This window comes from Mauremys reevesii, linkage group 7 (assembly GCF_016161935.1).
Source record: "Mauremys reevesii isolate NIE-2019 linkage group 7, ASM1616193v1, whole genome shotgun sequence".
Classification (NCBI taxonomy): domain Eukaryota; kingdom Metazoa; phylum Chordata; order Testudines; family Geoemydidae; genus Mauremys; species Mauremys reevesii.
In genome coordinates, this window is record NC_052629.1 from 73,768,415 (window position 1) to 73,791,315 (window position 22,901).

General features: G+C 55.0%; 1 protein-coding gene across 5 annotated transcripts; it reads right to left on the reverse strand.

The window, feature by feature from the left end:
• Positions 1-1,340: 1,340 nt before the first annotated feature.
• On the reverse strand, positions 1,341-22,901 carry LOC120408987 (protein MROH8-like). Of its 5 annotated transcripts, XM_039546243.1 has the most exons (12): positions 22,718-22,901; positions 20,771-20,936; positions 19,583-20,058; positions 19,001-19,098; positions 18,518-18,640; positions 17,964-18,043; positions 17,042-17,525; positions 15,750-15,885; positions 7,157-7,251; positions 5,314-5,466; positions 4,290-4,437; positions 1,341-3,392 (listed from the first exon to the last, which is right to left on the reverse strand). In XM_039546243.1, exons 7-11 carry the CDS (start codon positions 17,123-17,125, stop codon positions 4,342-4,344), a joined length of 564 nt encoding a protein of 187 aa, XP_039402177.1. In that variant the 5' UTR covers positions 17,126-17,525; positions 17,964-18,043; positions 18,518-18,640; positions 19,001-19,098; positions 19,583-20,058; positions 20,771-20,936; positions 22,718-22,901; the 3' UTR covers positions 1,341-3,392; positions 4,290-4,341. The 5 variants fall into 5 exon arrangements, with proteins under 5 accessions (XP_039402177.1, XP_039402178.1, XP_039402179.1 ...); XM_039546244.1 differs by lacking the exons at positions 17,964-18,043; positions 18,518-18,640; positions 19,001-19,098; ... (1 more) ...; positions 20,771-20,936; positions 22,718-22,901 and adding an exon at positions 3,534-3,896 and having other exon boundaries at positions 17,042-17,630; XM_039546245.1 differs by lacking the exons at positions 17,042-17,525; positions 17,964-18,043; positions 18,518-18,640; ... (2 more) ...; positions 20,771-20,936; positions 22,718-22,901 and adding exons at positions 3,534-3,896; positions 16,477-16,974.

The window sequence follows — 22,901 nt, forward strand, 5'->3', positions numbered from 1 at the left end:
TGAGTGGGGTTGCACCTGATAACTAGCTGTTACACATTCCATTCTCTGTTGCTAGCTTGTTAGGTCGATTAAAGTTCAAACATGGAAAGGCTTTGGTCAGACATGGAGTGACTTTAGTTCATTCAGGCCTAATACAGGAAGGCTTCATTGACACTTATGGTTTTCCACCCTCCTGAGTTACCTAGAGTCATGCCTAGTGACACCAACAACTTGGCGGCGGCAGCGTACCGTCCAAGGGCAAAGAAGCTGTGCCTTGGGGAAGTTTTAACCTAAGATGGTATAAATAAGCTTAGATGTCTTTCATGCGGATCCCCACATCTGTACCCCAGAGTTCAGAGTGGGGAAGGAACTTTGACAGGGGGGTGAGGGCTCTGGCTGGGGGTGCAGGCTCTGGGGTGGGACAGGGCAGGGGATGTGAGGAGTTTGGGGTACAGACAGGCTTCCCCGGGGCAAGGTCCAGAGAGAAGGATTCCCCGAGCCCTCTACCTGCAGGCAGCAATGAGCTTCGGGGGAGGGCCCCCTATATTCCCCCCCACATCCTCACCACACTCACCTCACACCACTGTCACTGCATGTGCTCCTAGGGCCCCTCTCAGGCCTGGTCTACACTGGGGGGGGGTTGAACTAAGGTACGCAAGTTCAGCTACGTGAATAGCGTAGCTGAACTCGAAGTACCTTAGTTCGAAGTACTTACCCGTCCTCACGGTGTGGGATCGAAGTCCGTGGCTCCCCCGTCGACTCCGCCACCGCCATTCGGAGTTCGATATATCGCGTCTAGATGAGACGCGATATATCAAACTCCGAGAAGTCGATCGCTACCCGCCGACCCGGGCGGGTAGTATGGACGTACCCTCAGTTACAGGAAGCCCCCTCGTCTCCCCCATGGTGGGTGTCATGGAGGGGGGGAAGCCTCACTGGCGGTGGGGTGGGTCTGCCCCTTGTCCAGCGTGAGGCAGGAGCGGTGACTGCGGGCGGGGGTTCCCCTGTGCTGGTGGAGTGTCCCACCAGTAAATGAAAGGGTCTGAGGGGGAAGGGCAGGCTCAGGGTCAGTCTGCCCTGGCAGTAGTGAAAAGGGGGCACTAGGACCCTGAGGTGGCAGTTAATGCAGGAAGGCAGCATGGAGCTGCATGAGAGAGACAGGGATGCTCTGGGCCAGGGAGAGATGCGCAGGAGCAGCAAGTGGGGGCCGGCGGACACGCGGGGGAGGCGCGTGGGGGCAGCAGGCAGGGCCGAGGGAGAGACCCGACCCCGAACGTTGGTGGATCCAAGACCCCAGGCCCTCAAGATTACTGGAGCCCAGGCACCACAGGCCCATACAACTTGCCACCCCGTCCCCATGGCCATGGCAGCATGGGATTGCTGGTGCTGCAGCATGCTCTCCAGGAACCCTCCAGCCTTCCGTATCAGCTCTGCAGCATCAGAACTGCAGAGCCCAGATTGGAGCAAAGGAAATGCCCACTTTTCACAGAATCCTTCCTGCAGGGCTGGCTAGGGTGACCAGATGTCCCCTTTTTATAGGGAGAGTCCCGTTTTGGGGACTTTTTCTTATATAGGTGCCAGTTACTCCCCATCCCCTGTCCCGTTTTTTCACAGTTGCTATCTGGTCACCTAGGGCTGGCACATTGAGAGCAGAAATCCCTGTGGCAGTTAATATTGCTCTAAACAAAGCTGCCAAGGGGTGTGCAGCTTCTTGACACACCACGTAAAGGGATCAGTTTGTAGAGAGGCATAAAGCCCTACACTGATTGCTCTGAGAGGATTCCCCCGAGCAATTGGGGAAGGGAGGATCTTATTTCTTACCTCTTGTAACAGGGCAACAAGGGGTTAAGGAGCTGCTCTGGCCTCAGCCAGCCCCACCCCAACACTCCTGGGGGCAGGGCAAGCACAGACTGGGGGAAGGATTTAAAAGGGAGCAGGAAAGCTCACTTGTGGGTAGACCTGGTAAGAGGTGGAGGGAGAGAGGCCAGAGGAACTCAAATGGGAAATCCTACTTGGGGGGACGGACCTTCCTTCAGTAACCAAGACTTGCATGAGCCCTCACAGATGACAGGGGGAATTCAATCCTACTGACTATGCCAATAATAAATTAATCTACTCATTGTTAGGTGCCCTCTGGTCCTCCACTGATGGTCACTTAAGCAGCATGGCAGTCTCTCTGCCTGGTAATTCAGCCCTCTGGCCGGCTCACCACCTTTAGTCCATGCTTCTGGGGCTCAGCTTGTCACACACTGAAAGTCCAAAGAGGTCTTCCCAGAAAAAATGTTCTTCTGCTCTTGCTGGGGCTCTGGCTCAGCCTGCAGCTCCTTTGCTGGGCTTGGTAACCCTCTCTGGGTGTGTGTATGCCCCCTTCTTTGGGGCCAGTAGATGAACCCGCTCCCACCCTGACACTGGTAGCAGCCCAGGCCTCTGTACTCAACAGTTAGGGCTGCTCTTTTCTCTTTGCTGCAGGTTTCTCTGGGCACATCCTACCTCTCTTCTCAAGTTCCCTTCTAGGCTTTCTTTGCTGCTTTCAACTTCCTACCTAGTTCTCATTCCAGTTCATAGCCCAGTTAGGCTTTATCACCGCTAAAATCTGGTTCTTTTGGAGCCAATACTTGGTCCCTCTGAGGTAGGACTCAGTCTGTAATCAGTTTGGCTAAGCCCCAGACTCTGCAGCCCGGGGGAAAGCACTCTCCTTTCCCTGTTACAGACCCGCGCTGCCCAGTGCTGCTCTTATTGGTTGAGGTGAGTCTTGTCCACACGCTCAGGGTCTAGCTGATCACCATATTTGGGCTCAGGAAGAAATTTTCCTCCAGGGCAGATTGGCAGAGTCCCTGGGGGGTGTTTCACCTCCCTCTGCTGTATAGGGCACGGTTCACTTGCTGGAGGATTCTCTTCACCTTAAAATCTTTAAAGCATTATTTGAGAACTTCAATAGTTCAGACATAGGTTAGGGGTTTATTACAAGAGTGGGTGAGTGAGATTCTGTGGCCTATATTGTGCAGGAGGTCAGACTAGATGATCATAATGGTCCCTTCTGACCTTAAAGTCTAGGAGTTCATGAGTTCAGACCTCTCAAATTCAGACCTGGTTTCCAGAGGGGCTAAGTTCACAAAGGCTTGACTGGCTTCAGTTGGAGTTTTGCTGGTTCTGGTGACTCTGACAATTCACCATTCAGAGGCTGACAGGTTTGTTGAGGGGATGGTGAAACCCCATTGCTGATCAGAAGGAGGTCAGAGTCAGGTCTCTAGGAGCTGAAGGTTTGTTTGTCCTGCTGCGGGAAGTGGAGCTGGAGAGCGGAGATGTTCTGTGAATGAGACTGCACGATAGAGTTGGAGACTGAGGGACGGGAGCCTCCTCCCAGAAACACTCCCAGGAGAACAGGTTTGAGGACATCACTGGGGAGCGTCTTGCTAGGAAAAAAAACAAGAGTGGCACATTGATGGAGATGTCTCTGTCCCAGGGATGGGGGAAGCTCGCAACCAGGCTATGCAGCAGGGATCCTCTTTCTCCCCCAGGAGACCCATATGTCCAAAGAAGTAAACGGCTCTTACCTCCATGAGGGAGCGGGGTTTTCCCTCTCAGCCTCTTTGAGAACTAGCACTGCTTTTCATAGGACAAGGTGACCTGTCCCCACTGCTCCCTGAGGTGGCTCAGCTTCTGACTGCACCCATCTGGGAGGCTGTCACACACCCCAGGGCCTAGAAGACAGGTGGGGAGGAGGTTCCTATTCATGTTACCCTCCGAGAGCCCATAGAAGGGCCAAAGGAAGAATAAAGGGCAGGAGGTGAAGCAGGCCCTGAGCTTCTGATCCAACCTCACCTCCTCAAATGTGGAGCTTCCTGAGCTTCAGTTGGGCAGACAGTCTGTAGCCCTGAGACAAAGGTCCTTCTGTGCCATATGGGGCAGGGAGATCTCTGAGTGGGAGCACGGGGAATGGGATGGGGGGGGTCAGAGCAAGGAAAGCAGGGGGCAGGGATAGCTCAGTGGTTTGAGCATTGGCCTGCTAAACCCAGGGTTGTGGGTTCAATCCTTGAGGGGGCCACTTAGGGATTTAGTTGGGGATTGGTCCTGCTTTGAGCAGGGGGTTAGACTAAATGATCTCCTGAGGTCCCTTCCAACCCTAATATACTATGATAAGAGGGGAGGGGTATGAGAGTGAGGGGAAGAGCTCATGCCCCAGATGAAGGAAGTTTGGGGTCAGAGGGAAGGAGCCTGGTCCACAGAGAGGGGAGAGATTTTCTGTCAGTGACAGGGGCCTCCATTTCCCCTTCCACTAGCCCTCCATTTACAGTGAGACAGAGCAGTACCTGCAGCAGGGAGTGGGAGCTGCTGAATATGGGAGGGGAACCTTTAAGGGCATCAGATGAGGCGCAGCCCTTGCAATGCCTCGGACACTTGGTGCAAGTGCTGGATTATGCGGAGCTGGCACATCACCTTGGCTATGACATCCTCCAGCTGCAGGGGAATGAGAACATGTCAGAGACTGAGATGCTGCCCAGGAATCAGAGAGGATTAAGGGCACCTGGAACCAGCACCATTTCCACCCAGCAGCTGCTCATGTCTGAGTGGTGGATTCACCCTCCTGATCCCCAGGATGGAGGCTTATTGTCCTCACTAGTGACCTCCAGGGCCAACCACCCTCCTTGTAGGGTTAGCTCCTGCCACCTCCCCCTCAGTGCCCCTGACAGCTGTTCCACCTCCAACCCATCTGGGGACACCGCTCGAGTTTCTAGAACCCTCTCCTCCACCCCATCTCCATCCCCACCCAGGTAGGGCAGGGAGGGGGGGCCGGAGGGATTCTGGCAGCAGTTAAGTTGGATGGGGGGTAGGTAGAGAGCTTTCCCCAAGTCACCCCAGTGACAAATGCTGAAGCCACAGGATGGCAGCCCTGGTGAACAGGGCAGGTCACCAGCCCCTGCTGACTGAATCCTCCCATTCTCTCTAGAGCGGGTCCAGCCCTGCCAGCAGCAGGACAAGCTTCCCCAACCATGTGCCTCAGAACTGCCTGGCCAGTCGCCATCACCCATCAGTTCTTGACCTCCCAGGCTGCAAGTGTTGGGAGCAATTTTAGATTGTGGCTCGGGTGACATGGAACTAGGTCATGGGGAAATGGGTGCAGCTATGTGGGGCAGGAAAGGTTCACAGAGGGTACTTAAGGGACTCTCCTGCCCTTCCCACGAGTGATAGCAGAGCATCATATCCAAAGAACACAAGTCCATGAAGTCCAGAAGTCCCCACTAGACTCCTTGATCCCAGGCCAGTGAATGGTGATAGGATGGGAATGAGACCTGGGCCCTGCCCCAATCTCCTGAGTCTAATGCAGCTGCTTACCTTGTCCCCCATCAGCTGCTGGGCTTCCCCCAGGATGGAGTATGTGAGGAGCAGCCCAGCCTGGCTGATATGCAGCAGGGGGTCATGGATTGCCAGCATTGCTGTCTGGAGGAAGTATTTTCTCTGCCCCTCAGAGAAGAATTTTCCAAAGACCTAAAAACAACAGGACACGAGGCTTTAGCAGATTACCCAGAGCCAGCCTCCAAGCCCTGGAGATAGAATGTCCTCACCGTCTGGTGCCCCAACGGGAGGGTAAGAAAGCTGCTGTAGCCAAGGCAGTTCATTCCCCAGGAGGCTTTCACAGTCCCATGGCTCAGGGAAGCCCCTTTATTAAAAGGTGACAAATGCTTGTTGACCATAGCCTCCAGTGGCTCTTTCTGGAGGGCAATTTATCGCAGGGGCCATGATGGGCTGGAAATAGATCTCTAATGTGGGTGAGCAGGGCCCACTCTGCTGTGCAGTGCACAGAGATGATAGGAGACCCTGTATTGCTTCCAGCAGAGAGATCTCCTGCACCTCAGTGGCTAGAGGAGTGTGCGTGGAGGGTGTGGGGAGAGGGTTGGACCTGACAGACCAAAGGTCTATTCCCCCCAAATTAGTAATTTCTCTAGTAGCTGGGTAAGGCCTCTGCAGCTCCTTGGTTTCTTCCAAAGGGAATTCCAATCTGCAACCTGACCAGAATAAGGAAACTCATGTCCCAGTCCCCATCAAAGACACTCCTAGGAAACTTTTTTTGCTGCAGCAATTCAGCTTGCGGGAGGCAGGACAAGCTCACAATCTCCCTCACGTGGCATCTCTAGAGCAGCATTCTGTAAATGCACTTGTAGATCCAGGAGCCATTCCAAGGTCTCCTCTGTGATGTTGTGGAAATCACCCATTTCACCTTTGACTCCAATCTGGGGGCACTGGGTTATGATGTGTTCCAAGGTTTGGATGTTCTCACCACAGTTGTGAGACGGGGGGGTCTTTGATTTTCTACTTGTGCAGCAAGTAGCCACAACTTGGGTCAGTGACAATGTGCTTCTTTGGAACAGTGGCTGAGGTCCAGACACTTTGCCATTCCCAGGCCGGGTCTGGAGACATGAGGGGGGCGCATGTGGTCCATATTGGCTCTGGAGCTCACTGTGTCCCCTACCCAGTTCCCAGGTTGGGGCATTCTGCTTCCTGACTGGCAATGGAATTGGACAAACCCCACCTCCTTTCTCTGCTTCTACAGGGTGCAGGGAATTAAACAAGGGTCCAATCAAGCAATAATGACTAACTGACCCAGTGCTTTCCTCTCAGACACTTGGGGATCAGCCAGAGGGACAAGGAGCAGAGAGACACCCAAAGCCATAATCCTATATTGACTCACCCACCCGGGGATTCTCCTTAGGCCACGTAGCAATGGCATCCATGTCTCCAGGAGGCATCCACTGCAGGGACCCCAGCCAGCCCCACTCCCTCAGCTGTGTCATGCCCTCAGGGGCGGCTCCAGGCCCCAGCACGCCAAGCGCGTGCTTCAGGCAGCATGCCATGGGGGGGCGCTCTGCCGGTCGCTGGGAGGGCGGCAGGCGGCTCCGGTGGACCTCCCGCAGGCACGCCTGCGGGGGGTCCGCTGGTCCCGCGCTCCGGTGGACCTCCCACAGGCACGCCTGCGGGGGGTCCGCTGGTCCCGCGGCTCCGGTGGTCCACCAAAGCTGTGGGACCAGCAGACCCGCTGCAGGCACACTTGCGGGAGGTCCTCCGGAGCCGCCTGCCACCCTCTCAGCGACCGGCAGAGTGCCCCCCGTGGCATGCCGCCCTGCTTGTGGCAGCGAAATGTCTAGAGCCACCCCTGCATGCCCTGCCACAGTGTCCTTACCTCCTCCACCCTGGCTGTGTTCTTATAGCCCAAGAGCCTGCTGTCCCGGTGCCAGTCATGGCACCACAGATCTTCTGCCTCGTGTATGGTCAGCCCTGGAAGAAAGAGAGAGAGAGAGAGACACACACACACTTTTATCATTCTGGTTGCAGTTTGTGTCCTTCCAATCCCTTTGGTGGCTGCACAGTGGAGAAGAACAGAGACAGAGAGAGACTTGTCCTCCAGCTGAGGTCAGTCTGAGTCTGAGAGAAATTGTCTGGGGTCCCATTATCCACCTGTGGTCACTCTCAGTCCCTGTAGTGAGGCGGTGTGGCTCCCCTCTGCCCCAGAAGAGGAAGAGCCCATCCAGAGGCCAGAATGGGTGGAGCTAGGGAGCTCTGAGCCCGCCCCTCAAAGGGTCAGGCGGTGACCCGGAACTATAAAGGCTGACTCTCAGAGCTCAGTAGGAGCCCAGCTGCCGGAGAGAGCAGATGTCCCTGGGGGAGCCCAAGACTGGCAAGCTCCTGCGGCCCGAGGCAGCTGCCTGGACTGGCCGGAACTACCCCGTGCCCCGCTATCCGGAGGAGCTGCCGGACCCGCCAACCAACCCATGTTCCTGGACCCCCCAGAGGCCAACGCCAGGACCCAGGTAGGGTCGGGGGGAGGGGGGGCGTATGGAAATACCCTGGGGGCAGCCGACCCCAGTCTGGCTGCAGCCTTACCAGAGCCTATGTCGGTGTGTTGCGGCCAGGATCCCTACTGATTAAGCAGCGGATTTTCAGCTGCTGCTAGGGCCCCGGGCTGGGATGCAGTGGAGTGGGAGGGCCTGCGTCCCCCCTGCCACCCAACTCCTGGGTAGCAGATTCCCCCTCTCCCTGGCCTGAGGAGGCCGAAGCCTATTATTACTGCTCAGCCCTGCCTGAGGGCCTGAGCACCCTGACTCAGTGGTTGTTGCCCTGCCGGAAGCAGGGCTAGACTAACCACATTTCAGCCGACTCCCGCAAGGGCTACCAAGGGAGAACCCGTGGCCGGACTAATCCCCTGGACCCACCAGAGTGTAGTGAGCCAGCGTGGCTTCCCTCCGCCCCAGAGAGGGTCGAGCCCCAGTGAACTCTTATACACGTGGTGCCAGAAGTGGGGATCTGATCCCTTGACCCCTGTGAGAAGGGGCGGGTGGGAGAGATCCACCCCCAGAGAACCATGGAGATGGAGCTGTTTAAGTTGCTGACGGAGAGTCAGGAGCGGCAGCAGGCTGCCCAGCTACAGCAGCAGCAGGCAGCTGCCCAGCTCCAACATCAACAGCGGGACGCTGCACAACTCCAGCAGCAGCAACAGCAGCATGCTGTTCAACTCCAGCAGCAGCAGCTTATTCAGCAGCTCGGAGCCCGGCTGCAACAGCTGGTGACAGCGTTACCGCACCCCATAGACCCGCAGCCAGGGGACGGGGCTGGGTCACCACGCCCCGCTGCCCCAGTGCGACTAACCAAGATGGGCCCTGGCGATGACCCCAAGGCATTCCTGGTAACGTTCAAATGGGTGGCACTGGTCGCTGGGTGGCCCCAGAACCAATGGGCCACCCTTTTGGCCCCATACCTAACAGGGACTGCCCAGACGGCATACCGGGGGCTGGCGACGGAAGAGGCAAGGGATTATAGCCGGGTAAAGACCATGATCCTGGATGCCTTAGATGTCAGCCCAGAGACTTTTCAGCAGCGGTTCCAGAGCCAGACGTACCCCTCGGGCACCCGACCCCGGCTAGTGGCCCAAGCACTGAAGGAGGCGTGTAGGCGATGGCTACAGCCAGAGACAAGGAAGGTAGAGGAGGTCACAGAACAAGTCATCCTGGAACAGTTTGTGCACACCCTACCGGCCCAAGGATGGGCCTGGGTGCTCCGCCATCGGCCGGCAATGTTAGCCACGGCTGTCTCGCTGATGGAGGACTTTCTCACGGCTGAAACGCCCGTGGGGCCCGCCTTCCGACCTCAAAACCCTGGGCCCGAACGCTCCAACGCTGAAAGACAAGGAGACGCCCCGACCGGGGTCTCGGTTCAGATGTCCGGATCCTTCCCCTCGGACCCTTCCCCTCACGACCCAGCACAGGGGTCGTGAGGGTCCACCAGAGTTCCCCTAGGAGTCCGAAGGGAGCCTCCTCCTGAGGCAGTCGCCCTGAACTCGTACCCTGTTTCTGTTGTGGGAAGTCCAGACACTTGCAGCGGAACTGCATGGAAATGGACTGCAGCTTCAGGCAGGCCTATGCAGGGGACACCAGGGCTCGGCTACCACAGGCTCCCAAGATCACGGTCCTGGTAGTTGTCGGGGACCAGGCCACCCAGGCGTTGATCGACTCTGGCTGCAACCAGACGCTAATTCGCCAGGCTCTGGGACCCCAGGCAGACCCCCGCCTGGGAACGATTCACCTGCAATGCATCCATGGGGATGTCCAGCCTTACCCTAGTGCTTGGGTCCCGTTGACAGTAGCTGGCATCACCCGATGAATCGTTGTCGGCTTGGCTCCTCGACTGGCGTACCCGGTGATCCTGGGGCGGGACTGGCTCGCCTTTGAGGAGGTCCTCCGGTCGACCCCAGCGCTGGAGAGAGAGCGCCAGGAGGCCCTACCGGAAGAGGTGTGCAGGACCCCGGAAACTGAAGCAGGGATCGAAGAAACTGACAATCCCCTGCTGGAGCCCACGGTCGAACCCCTCCTCCATACTGATTTTTGCCATGACCAGAGAGCTGACCCTACCCTTAGCCGGGCCTATGAACAGCTCACGGCAGTCGATGGGACCATCATCGACTCCCAGCGTGCAACCCAGTGGCCCCCCTTCGAATAACACTGGGATCATCTTTACCGGATCGACCGTGACTCCCTCATGAAGGAACCCCAAACACAGCTGCTGGTATTGTGGTGTCACTGGTGAGCTGTGATGAAGCTGGCACATGACATCCCGGCTGCCGGGCATCTGGGCCATGAGAAGACTCTCGCCCGGATGTTGACACGGTTCTTCTGGCTGAGTATTCACCAGGAGGTGAGGAACTATTGTAGCTCCTGCCCAGAGTGCCAGTTAGCCGCTCCTCAGCGAGTGCCCAAGGCACCCCTGGTCCCCATGCCTATAATAGAGACGCCTTTTGAACGAGTGGCCATGGACCTGGTGGGCTCGCTCCCAAAAAGTGCTTCCGGGTTCCAGTATGTCCTGGTCATCGTTGACTATGCCACCCATTTCCCCAAGGCCATTCCATTGCGGAGCACCACCGCCCGGACCATCGCCGGGGAACTGGTGAAGGTTTTTGCTCGGGTGGGCCTGCCCCAAGAAATCTTAACAGATCAAGGCACCAATTTCACCTCCAGGTTGTTACAGCAGGTCTGCGAGCTCCTGGGGGTTAAACAATTATGCACCTCCGTATACCACCCGCAGACGGACGGGCTGGTGGAACGGTTCAACCGGATCCTCAAGGAGATGCTGCGGAAGTTCCCCCCAGAGGAGCTACGCCGGTGAGACCAGTTGCTCTCTCCCTTGCTGCTTGCCATCCGTGAGGTACCTCAGTCAACAACCAAGTTTTCCCCATTTGAACTATTATATGGGCGCCGCCCGCAGGGCCTGTTGGACTGAATGCGGGAAACTTGGGAGCAGTCTCCCTCTCCCACCCAGGGACTCCTGAAGTATGTCCTCCAGCTGCAGGAGTACTTTGCTCAGGCTGGGGCCCTGGCTCATGGAAACTTAAAGGCTGCACAGGACAGACAGGAACAGACTTATAACCAGGAGGCGCAGGTGCGTGATTTTGAACCCGGGGATCGGGTCCTGCTTTTCCTGCCCTCGAGTGAGTTGAAGCTACTTGCCCATTGGCAGGGACCCCACGAGGTAGCTCGGAAGGTTGGGCCCGTCACTTATGAGATTCACCAACCCGACCGGTGCAAGACGACCCAGTGATACCACGTGAATCTGTTGAAGCCGTGGAGAGATCGGGAGGGCCTGCTGATTAACCCTTACCTGCCACAGCCTGAACTGGGTCCCCGTGCACCCAGACAGAGGACCTCGCTGCTCCCCTGCTCAGCGACACCTTTACGCAAGAGCAGTGCAAGCAGGCCAAATGCCTCCTGCAGGCTTTCCAGGAAACCTTCACGGCCCTTCCTGGATACACGACCCTGGTCTATCACTCTATCCAGACCGAGCCGGGGAGGGTAATCCGGGAAACGACCAGGCCACTGCCATACCGGATGCAACAAGAGGTGGAGGAAGAGGTACAGGCCATGCTGGCCTTAGGAGTCATCGAGCTGTCTCAGAGTGAGTGGTGTAGCCCAGTGGTCTTGGTACCCAAGCCCGATGGCACCCGCCGGTTTTGTATAGACATCCGGCGGGTGAATGCCATCTCCCGCTTCGACGCCTACCCTATGCCCTGCGTGGACGAGTTGCTGGGCCACCTAGGGGAGGCCCAGTTCATCACCACCCTCGACCTCAGTTAAGGGTCCTGGCAGATCCCACTCAATGACACCTCTAAGGAAAAGACGGCATTCACCACTCTGACGAGACTCTACCAGTTTATGCGAATGCCTTTCAGCCTCCATGGGGCTCCGGCGACATTTCAGCGGCTAATGGATCACCTACTACGGCCCCATCAAGACTATGTGGCAGCTTATTTGGACGATGTCGTAGTCTATAGCCACCACTGGGAAGACCACCTGGAATGGGTAGCAGCGGTCCTGAGGTCCCTGCGACAGGCGGGGCTGACGGACAACCCAAAAAAATGCTGCATCGGATGGCAGGAGACCACATATCTAGGGTATGCTATTGGGGGAGGACGAGTGAAGCCCCTCGTTGGGAAAGTACAAGTCCTGGCAGCCTGCTGATGCCTACCACAAAACGCCACATCCGACAGTTCCTGGGGCTTGTCGGGTACTATCGGTGGTTCATCTCCCAGTTTGCTTCCATCGCAGCACCCTTAACAGAACTGATGACAAAGAACAGCCCCCGGCAGGTACGGTGGTCCCCTGAATGTGAAGATGCCTTCCGGACACTCCAGACGTGTCTCTGCCAAAAGCCGGTCCTATACAGCCCGGACTTCCACCGGAGGTTCATCCTCCAGACAGATGCCTCAGAGGTGGGGCTGGGGGCTGTCCTGTCCCAAGAAGTCGATGGAGCGGACCACCCAGTTCTATATCTCAGCCGAAAATTATTTCCCCGGGAGAAGAACTGGTTGATGAAAATGAAAAACAACGACCAATTATTGCGATGGTATCTGGCCTTACAGCCCTACGCGTTCACCATCCAGCATACGGCTGGTAAGAAACATGCAAACGCAGACTTCCTGTCCCGCCTCAGAGGTATGGAAGAGCCTGGCCCCGACGAGCAGGAGCCAGACTTGAGGGGGGGGTGCGTAGTGAGGTGGTGTGGCTCCCCTCCGCCCCGGAGGAGGAAGAGCCCATTCGAAGGCCAGAGTGGGTGGAGCTAGGGAGCTCTGAGCCCGCCCCTCAAAGGGTGGATGAGCAAGCGTCTCAGAGGGGTGATTAAGAAAAAACAGAAAGCTTACAAGGAGTGGAAGATGGGAGGGATCAGCAAAGAAACCTACCTTATTGAGGTCAGAGGGTGTAGGGATGCAGTGAGAAAGGCCAAAAGCCGGGTAGAGATGGACCTTGTGAAGGGAATTAAAACCAATAGTAAAAGGTTTTTTAGCCATATAAATAGGAAGAAAACCAAAAAAGAAGAAGTGGGACAGCTTAAAACTGTAAACGGAGTGGAGATTAAGGATAAGCTAGGCATGGCGCAATATCTAAACGAATATTTTGCCTCGGTCTTTAATGAGGCTAATGAAGGGTTTAGGAATAGTGGCAGAGTGACTGATGGGAATGAAGGTGTGGGGTTGGAAATTACAGTATCCGAGGTAGAAGCCAAACTTGAACAGCTTAATGGTAGTAAATCAGGCGGCCCGGATAATCTTCGTCCTAGAATATTAAAGGAATTGGCGAGTGAAATTGCAAGCCCGTTAGCGATAATTTTTAATGAATCTCTAAACTCAGGGGTTGTACCGTTTGACTGGAGATTAGCTAATATAGTTCCTATTTTCAAGAAGGGGAAAAAAAGTGACCCGGGTAACTACAGACCTGTTAGTTTAACATCTGTAGTATGTAAAGTTATGGAAAAAATATTAAAGGAGAGAGTAGTTACGGACCTTGAGGTCAATGGCAATTGGGACAAATTACAACATGGTTTTACGAAAGGTAGATCATGCCAAACCAACCTGATCTTCTTTGAGAAAGTAACAGATTTTTTAGACAAGGGAAATGCGGTGGATCTAATATATCTTGATTTCAGTAAGGCGTTTGATACGGTACTGCATGAAGAATTACTGGTTAAATTGGAAAAGATGGGGATCGAAATGAAAATCCAGAGGTGGATAAGGAACTGGTTAAAGGGGAGACTGCAGCGGGTCGTATTGAAAGGTGAGCTGTCGGGTTGGAGGGAGGTTACCAGTGGAGTTCCTCAAGGTTCGGTTTTGGGTCCGATCTTATTCAATCTATTTATCACTGACCTCGGAACCAAAAGTAGGAGTGGGCTGATAAAGTTTGTGGATGACACGAAGTTGGGAGGTATTGCCAATTCGGAGAAGGATCGGGATATCCTCCAGGGAGATTTGGATGACCTTGTAAACTGGAGTATTAGTAATAGGATGAAATTCAATAGTGAGAAGTGTAAGGTTATGCATTTAGGGATGACTAACAGGAATTTTAGTTATAAGCTGGGGACGCACCAGTTGGAAGTAACGGACGAGGAGAAGGACCTCGGAGTCCTGGTTGATCGCAGGATGACTATGAGTTGGCAATGTGATGTGGCTGTTAAAAAAGCTAATGCGGTCTTGGGATGCATTAGGCGAGGTATTTCTAGTAGAGATAAGGAGGTGCTAGTCCCATTATACAAGGCGTTGGTGAGACCTCATTTGGAGTACTGTGTGCAGTTTTGGTCTCCCATGTTTAAGAAGGATGAATTCAAACTGGAACGGGTACAAAGAAGGGCCACTAGAATGATCCGAGGAATGGAAAGCCTGTCGTATGAAAGGAGACTTGAGGAGCTCGGTTTGTTTTCCTTAACCAAAAGAAGGTTGAGAGGAGATATGATTGCTCTCTTTAAATATATCAGAGAGGGAGAGGAATTATTTCAGCTCAGTACTAATGTGGACACGAGAACAAATGGATATAAATTGGCAGTCGGGAAGTTTAGGCTTGAAATTAGATGAAGGTTTCTAACCATCAGGGGAGTGAAATTCTGGAACAGCCTACCGAGGGAAACAGTGGGGGCGAAGGATCTCTCTGGCTTTAAGATTAAGCTTGATAAGTTTATGGAGGGAATGGTTTGATAGGATAACGTGATTTAGTCAATAGGTCAATAACGTGCCGCCACTGGTAATTAGTACCGAGGGTCAATGTTGGGATATTGAAAGTCTTTTTCCTGAGTGTCTGGCTCGAGAGTCTTGCCCGCATGCTCGGGGTTCAGCTGATCGCCATATTTGGGGTCGGGAAGGAATTTTCCTCCAGGGTAGATTGGCAGTGGCCCTGGAGGTTTTTCGCCTTCCTCCGCAGCATGGGGCAGGGGTCGCTTGCTGGAGGATTATCTGCTACTTGAAGTCTTTAAATCAGGATTTGGGGACTTCAACATCTGCGTCAAGGGAGAGAATTATTTCAGGAGTGGGTGGGTCAGCTTTTGTGGCATCTTGCGGGAGGTCAGACTAGATGATCATAATGGTCCTTTCTGATCTTAAGTTCCATGATTCTATGACCTGGAACTATAAAGGCTGACCCTCAGAGCTCAGTAGGAGCCCAGCTGCTGGACAGGGCAGATGTCCCTGAGGGAGCCCGAGACTGGGAAGCTCCTGTGGCCCAAGGCGGCCGCCCGGAGCTACCCTGTGCCTGCTATCCAGAGAAGCTGCCGGAGCTACCTTGTGCCCACTATCCAGAGGAGCTGCCGGACCCGCCGACCAACCCCTGCCCCGATGAACCCATGTTCCTGGACCCCCCAGAGGCCAACGCCAGGACCCAGGTAGGGCCCTAGGGGGGGTATGGAAGTAGCCCAGGGGTAGCCGACCCCAGTCTGGTTGCAGCCTTACCAGAGCCTATGTCTGTGTGTTGCAGCCAGGATCCCCACTGGCTAAGCAGCGGATCTTCAGCCGCTGCTAGGGCCCCGGGCTGGGATGCAGTGGAGTGGGAGGGCCTGCGTCCCCCCCACACAAATCCTGGGTGGCAGACTCCCTGTCTCCCTGGCCTGAGGAGGCCGAAGCCTATTATTACTGCTCAGCCTTGCCTGAGGGCTGGAGCACCCTGAGTCAGTGTTTGTTGCCCCGCCCTGACCTAGGGCCAGGGCTCATAACTGTTGTTACGACTCAGCCTTGCCTGAGGGCCTGAGCCTCCTGACTCAGTGGTTGTTGCCCCGCCGGAGCCAGGGCCAGACTAACCACATTTCAGCCGAATCCCGCAAGGGCTACCGAGGGAGACCCCCAGGCTGGACTAATCCCCCGGACCCACTGGAGTGTAGTGAGCCGGCGTGGCTCCCCTCCGCCCCGGAGAGGGTCAAGCCCCAGTGAACTCTTGTACAGTCCCCTATTGGGTTCCGTATCCCAGCGGGTTCCTTACCCCTCTGTTGGAGCAGCAGCTGGTGCAGCCGGTAAGTCCCCTCCCTGGCCTGCTGGCCGATGTCCTTGTCTGGGTCACTAACAAACAGAGCCAGCTGTGCCACGTGGTGACCCATCCTAGGGAACTCTGCTGATATCTAATGGAAGGGAGAGGAGAGGGAACTCCATCAGCATTTTCCTGTCAGCTCCCTGTCCCACCTGGGCCAGAAGGCTCCTTCCCCTTAGCCCCTCTGCAGGAGATGCTGGGGGAGAGGAGCCTGAGATAGACCCTTCCTTTGCTCTGCTGCCAAGGGAGCCAGGAGCTGCTTTGGGATGCCAAGCAGGGGCTGGAGCATGGTCCCCTTAAAAGCCCAGGGACAACACTTAACCAGGACAAGAAGAACTTGACTCAAGCCTACCTCTTTCCCTGCTCGGACTCTGCCTCCCCAAGAGGAACACTCCGAACCCACAGCCCCTGCAGCAGCAGATCCTACAATCCATTGGAGCCAGCCCGCCTATGCCTGGAGTCAGAAAGCTGGCAGAGCTCTGGCTTGAAGTCCCAGCTCCTTCCTCTGTCCCTCAAGAAAGCAGGACCTGACACTGCATTGCACTGATCTCCCCAACCAAGGACTCCCCACTGGGGACCCAGCTAGGAGGACAGAGTAGAAAGTGGATCTTCCAGTCTCTCCTTACCAGTTCCCCAAAGAGTTAAGGTAAAATTGGTTCCCACCCCTCCTTATGGGGCTCACTTCCAAGATGTAGTGGAGCCTGTCTGTGTCTGGGGACTCTGCCAGCAGGTTCCCCAGCATGGCATCCAGGAGCTCTGGCATGACTTTGTGCAGAGCCTGCAAAGCATGGGTCAGAGTAAGGGAAACTGGCCCTACACCTGCCACAGGATGGGAAGAGGGGTCTCTGGGAAGCACTGCTGAGACTCCCAAACACACATCCTGGCCTCTCTCATTCACATCCCACTGCAGGCAATTAGCAAGGATTGATGACACCTGGATCTTTGATCCATGAGCTTAGCAGGTCTCTGCAGAGGGCCTTGTAGGCAGAAGAGGATGAAACAGCCAAGTTACTATAAAAAGAACAGGAGTACTTGTGGCAACTTAGATTTGTAAAGTCTATCCATGAGGAAGTTTGTGTAGAAGGTTGGTTTTTCATGAGAGTATCTAATTTTGAGAGTTCAGTCTTAATCTTCCCCTGTTTGCTGTATAGGATGTTGATCAGGTGGTTTTGCAGTTTCTTTGAGAGTGTGTGGCACAATCTGTCAGCATAGTCTGTGTGATATGTAGATTGTAATGGATTTTTTACCTTTAGTCCTTTTGGTATGATGTCCATCTGTTTGCATTTGGAAAGGAAGATGATGTCTGTCTGTATCTGTACGAGTTTTTTCATGAAGTTGATGGATTTCCACTCCACAAGTACTCCTGTTCTTTTTGCGGATACAGACTAAAACGGCTGCTACCCTGAAACCAAGTTACTATGGATGGAAGCTGGGCTGATGGGCAAAACACGGCATAAGAAAAAAAGAAATCCCCCAGGGAGGGGTAATCCTCTGGAGGGAAGGATCCAACCCTGCAGCTTGTTCCATCTCTGCTTACCCCACCCCTAAATCTGGAGCTCCAGCGAATCAAGGCAGCAGGGACCAAGGACCACTCTGGAAGAGGAGGAGGATGGAGGAGAAGGACATAGCTGGATGTTGGTGTCCTTCTCCATGCCCAGGGTGAAGACAGAGCGAAGGGCAGCTCGCAAGAGGTGGGTCTCTAGGTCAGGCTCAAGGGCAGGTTTCATGGTGCTGGCAAGAGAGAGGAGCTGGTATTAGACTGTGCAGTACGGGGGTGGGACTGTCACCAACATAGACACGAAACCACAGGGATATAGGCACAGGCTGGCGAGAATGGAAACTGAGGCACTGAGCTAGGGAATGACAAGGCCAAGGCATCACAGACAGACAGTGGCAGGACAGGAATAGCGCCTGTTCCCTAGAGCCTGCTGCCCCTCCTGTATCTGAGCCCGGGAGTGAGCCCCTCCCCAAGGACCCTGAAATGTTAGTGGAGTGAAAAGAACAGCCCAGCCAGGAAAGAGTGAACCTTCCCACCTCACCATCTCTGCCAGAGGAGCCACTCCTGGGAGGTGACCTGGGAGTGGGAGGGACAGTGACTCCCAGCCTTGGGCCTGAGCAGCACTGGGGTTAGGGGAGCCAGCAGGGGCAAGGAGGGGGCTGTCTCGGTACCTGAGGTTGCCCACTGCAACCAGGGAGTTGGCGAGGATGGCGCTGGGTGGAGAGTCTTTAGGAAGGTCCTCAAGGAGCTCCTGTGAGACGTGAAGGAGACAAAGGAGCGTGAGAGATTCGGGCCCTACTGACACCTCCCAGTGAGGAGATTACACAGCCAGTGCCCGACATGGCCAGCAGGATCCCCCACTACCTCCTGCTCCTCCCATTTCTTCCTGCCCATCAAACTTGTCCCCCTTCCAGGATTACTGCCCAGCTCAGTCCCAATCCCCTTCTTTCTTTCTCTTTGTCAAAACTGCCCCCCCTCAGCACCATCCCAACTACCAAGCTGGGACCATGTGATCCCTTGTCCCCCAGTCTCAGCCCCACAATTCCCCCACTGCCCAATCTCACAATTTCTCCCTTCTCTTCTCCCCAGCCTTCAGCCCCAGCAATCCCTGCCCTCTGTTGCCTCCTCCAACACCACCCAGCCCCCCCACATTAGCCCGGCGATACCCCTGCCAATCTCATGTCTCTCTCCTCTCTCCAGCTGCTGTATGACGTGTCTCACTCACCACAATCCTCTCCTCCACAGCCACCTTGCAGCAGCACGGCCCCAGCGTGTCATGCCCTCTCTCCTGTGCAGCAAAACACGGGGGGTAGATGGCCTGCAGGAACATGAGCTACTGACCCACATCCTGTACCCACCAGGAGTGGGGTATAGCAAGAGAGAACCTGTTAGCTAGGAACCTTCTTGCCCCACCCACACCAGCTCCAGGGCTCAGGCCTCAATGGGGGATTGTGGGGACCCGCCAAGTGTCCAAATCCCCCACGACTCCTACACAAGCAGGATCAGGAACTGGGACAGTGCCTGTGGGGGGAGGAGACCTTGGCTGTTGTGGGACAAACACCCCCATCTTGGGGGTCCCACATCATGGATGTAAAAAGGCCCCATTAGGGATGGTGGATCATCAGGGACAAGACCCTTGGCACGGGGTGGGGATGCTGGGAAGGGACAGGACAATCTTGGTTCCAGCCCAGGTGGGGAACAGTTGTACCTTTTCTCTACACTGGTGCTGCTCTCTGATGACCTTGAGAGCAGCTTCATCTGTGGACATGTCCACCCATTCCTCCTCCTCTGAATCCCTGGGGGTCCCTGCACCAGGGAGAGAAGGTAACAGGGTGTGATGCCTGCTGCCACTTGGGGGAACGACAGGGGCGTGGTGGGGAGAGCAGGATTAAAGACCCCCCCCCTTCCCACCTCAGGTACCCAGGGCAGATCGGGCCCCACACCTCCCTCTCAGGGATGCCTTCATCCCCCAACAGCTTCAGAAGCCCATAGCCGAGAGCCCCCCATCCACTGTCCAGGACTCCATGGGAGGTGCCCACTCCCCCAGCCCCAGAGCATAAGGGGACAAAGTGGCAGCAGCTCTTGATAGCCCACCCCCAGGTCTCCTTGCTGCAGGGGCAGCTGGGTGACTGCTGCTTGTGTCAGTGGGGTTCATGTGGCACAGGCCACACACCTGGGCTGGGGACACCGCCCCCCCCCCCACACACACCATATCACTAGGAGAACTTCTGGGCCCAGGGTGTTCACATTCCTGTCCTCACCCATCCCTGAGCCCAGCCTGGCTCCTCACCTGGAACAAAGCAGCAGCGTCCATCAGCGTTGCTGCTGCCAGAGTCCCAGGCGCTGCTGCTGTCCCATGCTGAGCTGCTGGTGCTGGGACAGGGATCTTCCACCTCCTGGCCTGAGGGGGCTGGAAGATCCTCAGTGGCTGGGCAGGGCGATGCCTCCCGCTGGGAAGGAGAGCTGGGCTCCTGGGGCCGCTACTGCCCACACAACAAGCCCCAGAGCCTCCCTGCCCGGCGCCCCTCCTGGGCTGGGTCCTGTCTGTGAAACCGCATCCTGAGCCAGCTCCATCTGGGCCTAGTCGGGGCCTCTCCCAGCTCAGCGCCTGCGCCGGGAACTGGTTTTGTTCGCCAGAAGATTGCTTCCCCGCCAGCGGGGACGGAGAGGTTGCTCTGCCCCTTGGGAAGATGGCAGCTGCTTCCCTCAGGCTCTGGAGCCACCTGCAGAGCCTTCTTCCTGAAGATCCTCAGGAGCCTGGCCATCCTGGAATCGAGCGGGGAGCAGGTGTGAGTCTGGGCTCAAGGCAGCCTTTCACTCATGGGCCTTTTCGGCCCCTTCTCAACCCTGCTCCAACCAGAGCAGCCCCTTCTACCCCCACAGGAGTGCAGGGAGTGCAAGCTACACACACTGGCAGGAGTTCATTGCATGATCTGCTCCCAATGTTCCCCCTCCTAATCCCTGCTGCTGCTGCAATATCCAGGAAATCTCATCCTTTTAGAGCAATGGGGTCAGTCCCAAAGACCATTGGTTACTCTGGACAAGCAGCCCCCTCCTGCAATCCCAGGCCACACTCCCCCGCCCAAGCTAGAGAAGGAACAGAACCCAGGAGTCCGGACTTTCTCCTGGGAAACCATTCCCCACGTCTAAGTCACAAAGACCCTAGGCACAGGAAGACCAGGGCCCTCCTCATTCCCCATTGATTTCCATGCTCAGCAGCTCACAGGGTCTGGCCCAGCTCAGAGACTCTCAGCCTGGGGAACAGTGTCCCACAAGGGAAGGCCTGGGAGCCCCATTGCTGGGACCTTGCCAAACACACTGGAGACGGCTCTGGAGAAGACCCTGCCCAGTCTGAGAGTGAGGAGCTCTTGGGGGCTGTTTGCAAATGAACTCCCCCTTTGGAGATGTTCTCTCCCCCTCTTTCTGCCTCTCTCCAGACACACAGGGGAAGCCACCGAGGAACCCTAATGCCACTCACTTGCTGTAGGTGATGGTATGATGGATGGCGGATGTTCAGGGTCAGCAGATGTCCCTCTCCCTCCTCCTCACTCTCCAAGCCCAAGGCAGGCTGGAGAGGGTGGTGACCTGAGGCGTTACCCTGCCCAGCGAGCAGGCAGGGTGATGACACTAGGGTGATCGACTGGCTGTGAAAACAAGAGTCTGTCTTACTGCCAGGGAATGGAGAAAGTCAGCCAGCAGCAGCGGGGTGCAGAACACTGCCCTAGTGTGGAGGTGACAGCGGCTCCAGGATCCTGACATCCCAGCACTTTACATACCTTCCTGGAGCCTCCCAACCCCCCTGGGCTGTAGCGATGGGACCCCAACCCTACTGATGGCAAACCGGCTCAGGGTCACACCGAGTGTCAGAGCCATGGATGCACCCCTTCACTAACCACTGATGCACACTCCCTCCCATAGCTGGCTCTCTGGCACTCACACTCCCTCCCCCTCTCTATGGCTCTCTGGCACTCACATTCCTGAATGGGCTTTAAAAAAAGACAATAATTAAAGTTTGGCCCCAACTATTTCTTGTTTCTCTACACTAGCCATTTTAGCAAAGTTTAGAGTTCTTGACGTTCAGCACCTGGAAACGTCCCTTTCTCCTTCGCAGACAGCTTGAGCATCCCTTCTTACCCAGGCTCTCTGCTGCCTGGAGTTAGAGAATTGACCCTATTCCCATTGGACCTACCCAAGGTGTCACACAGCAAAGCGGTGACAGAGCCAGAAAGAGAAGCCAACAGTCCTGACTCCTCTTCTACCAAAGAGACAACAATCCCCACAGAGGCAGGGATAGAGCCCAGGAAATAAGGGGTGAACATTTTCATGGAACCCCTTTTCTCTCAGAAAATCAATTCAGACTAAGCCACTTTGTTTCTTGAAATCATAACAAGTAGGATGAAAATTCTTTGCAAACAAATATTTGTTCGCAAAACAAGAGCATCTCCAGTTTGTCACAGTGCATTCAACTGTCTCATTGTACACAAAGAGGAGACACTGATCTAGAAAGTTAGATGAGATGCTTCAGTCTGAGCTAAGTAGTTGCTGCTCTTAATTTCAAAAGATTAAAATACAAATCAAATAGAATATTACATCATAATCTGATATGGCTCAATATGATAGGACACCTCCTATTCTGCACTGCTACTAATGATACTCTTCATGGATCCCCATCATCCACCCATCGTGAGGTAGGTGGGAGAGGATTGGTATTCGTACTTGACAGAAGGAGAAACTAAGGCTGAGAAAGGAGCAGTGACTTGTCTTAGCTGATGCAACCAGTCAGTAGCAGAGTTGGTCTCAAATGAGCTACAGACCAACAATTGTTCATAGTAATTATTCAGAAAGTATTTTAGAAGAATTGGAATGTTAGAGAGGATCATGAACTGCTCTGAGACAATGAATGGAGAGCAGCATCAACATTGGTCAAACATATAACTGGTTGTGACTTATTTGCTTGGTCATAAAAGAGAACAACAAAGACCAGAGTTTCCTCCCTGTCAATAGCCCCATCCTCAGCCAATCAAGGTTGAGACTTTGAGGGGTGGGAGGCTAAGGGTTCTCATCAAATAGCCCAAAGAATGGTGTAAGTCACCTCCGAGGGGATCACTCTCAGAGCACTATTCCAGTCTCACCTCTGAGAGGTCCTCCCACAATGCCCCTGGCCCCCGCTGCACACACAGAGCTCCTGGTGGTGGGAGGAGAGCGGAGGAAAAGGACAAAGGAAGCAAGAAGAGAAAGGTAGGCGGGACAGAGGAAAAGGGAAAACAAAAAGGAGAAACCCCAATGTCCCCAGTGATTCTAAGGGACAAGTCGTACGTTGGGAATACAATGCTGCCACCTCAATCTAGTGTTTTCCATTCCTAGAATTCAGCCGTCACCTGATGAATCAGACTGAACAGGTTCCAAACCTCTTGGAGGCTCTTACCTTCTATACAGGGACGTCTGTTGTCTAGCAAAATCAATAAAAGAAAAGGAGAAAACTCCAAAGAGGGTCCTCCTTGCGCTCATGTATGTGAAAGTGAATTCTCTCAGTCCTCAAGGAGAGACCTCGAGAAGGAGACGTGCTGAAGCAAAGCCACAGGGATCTCCAAGGTTGCCCCTGTCCTGCA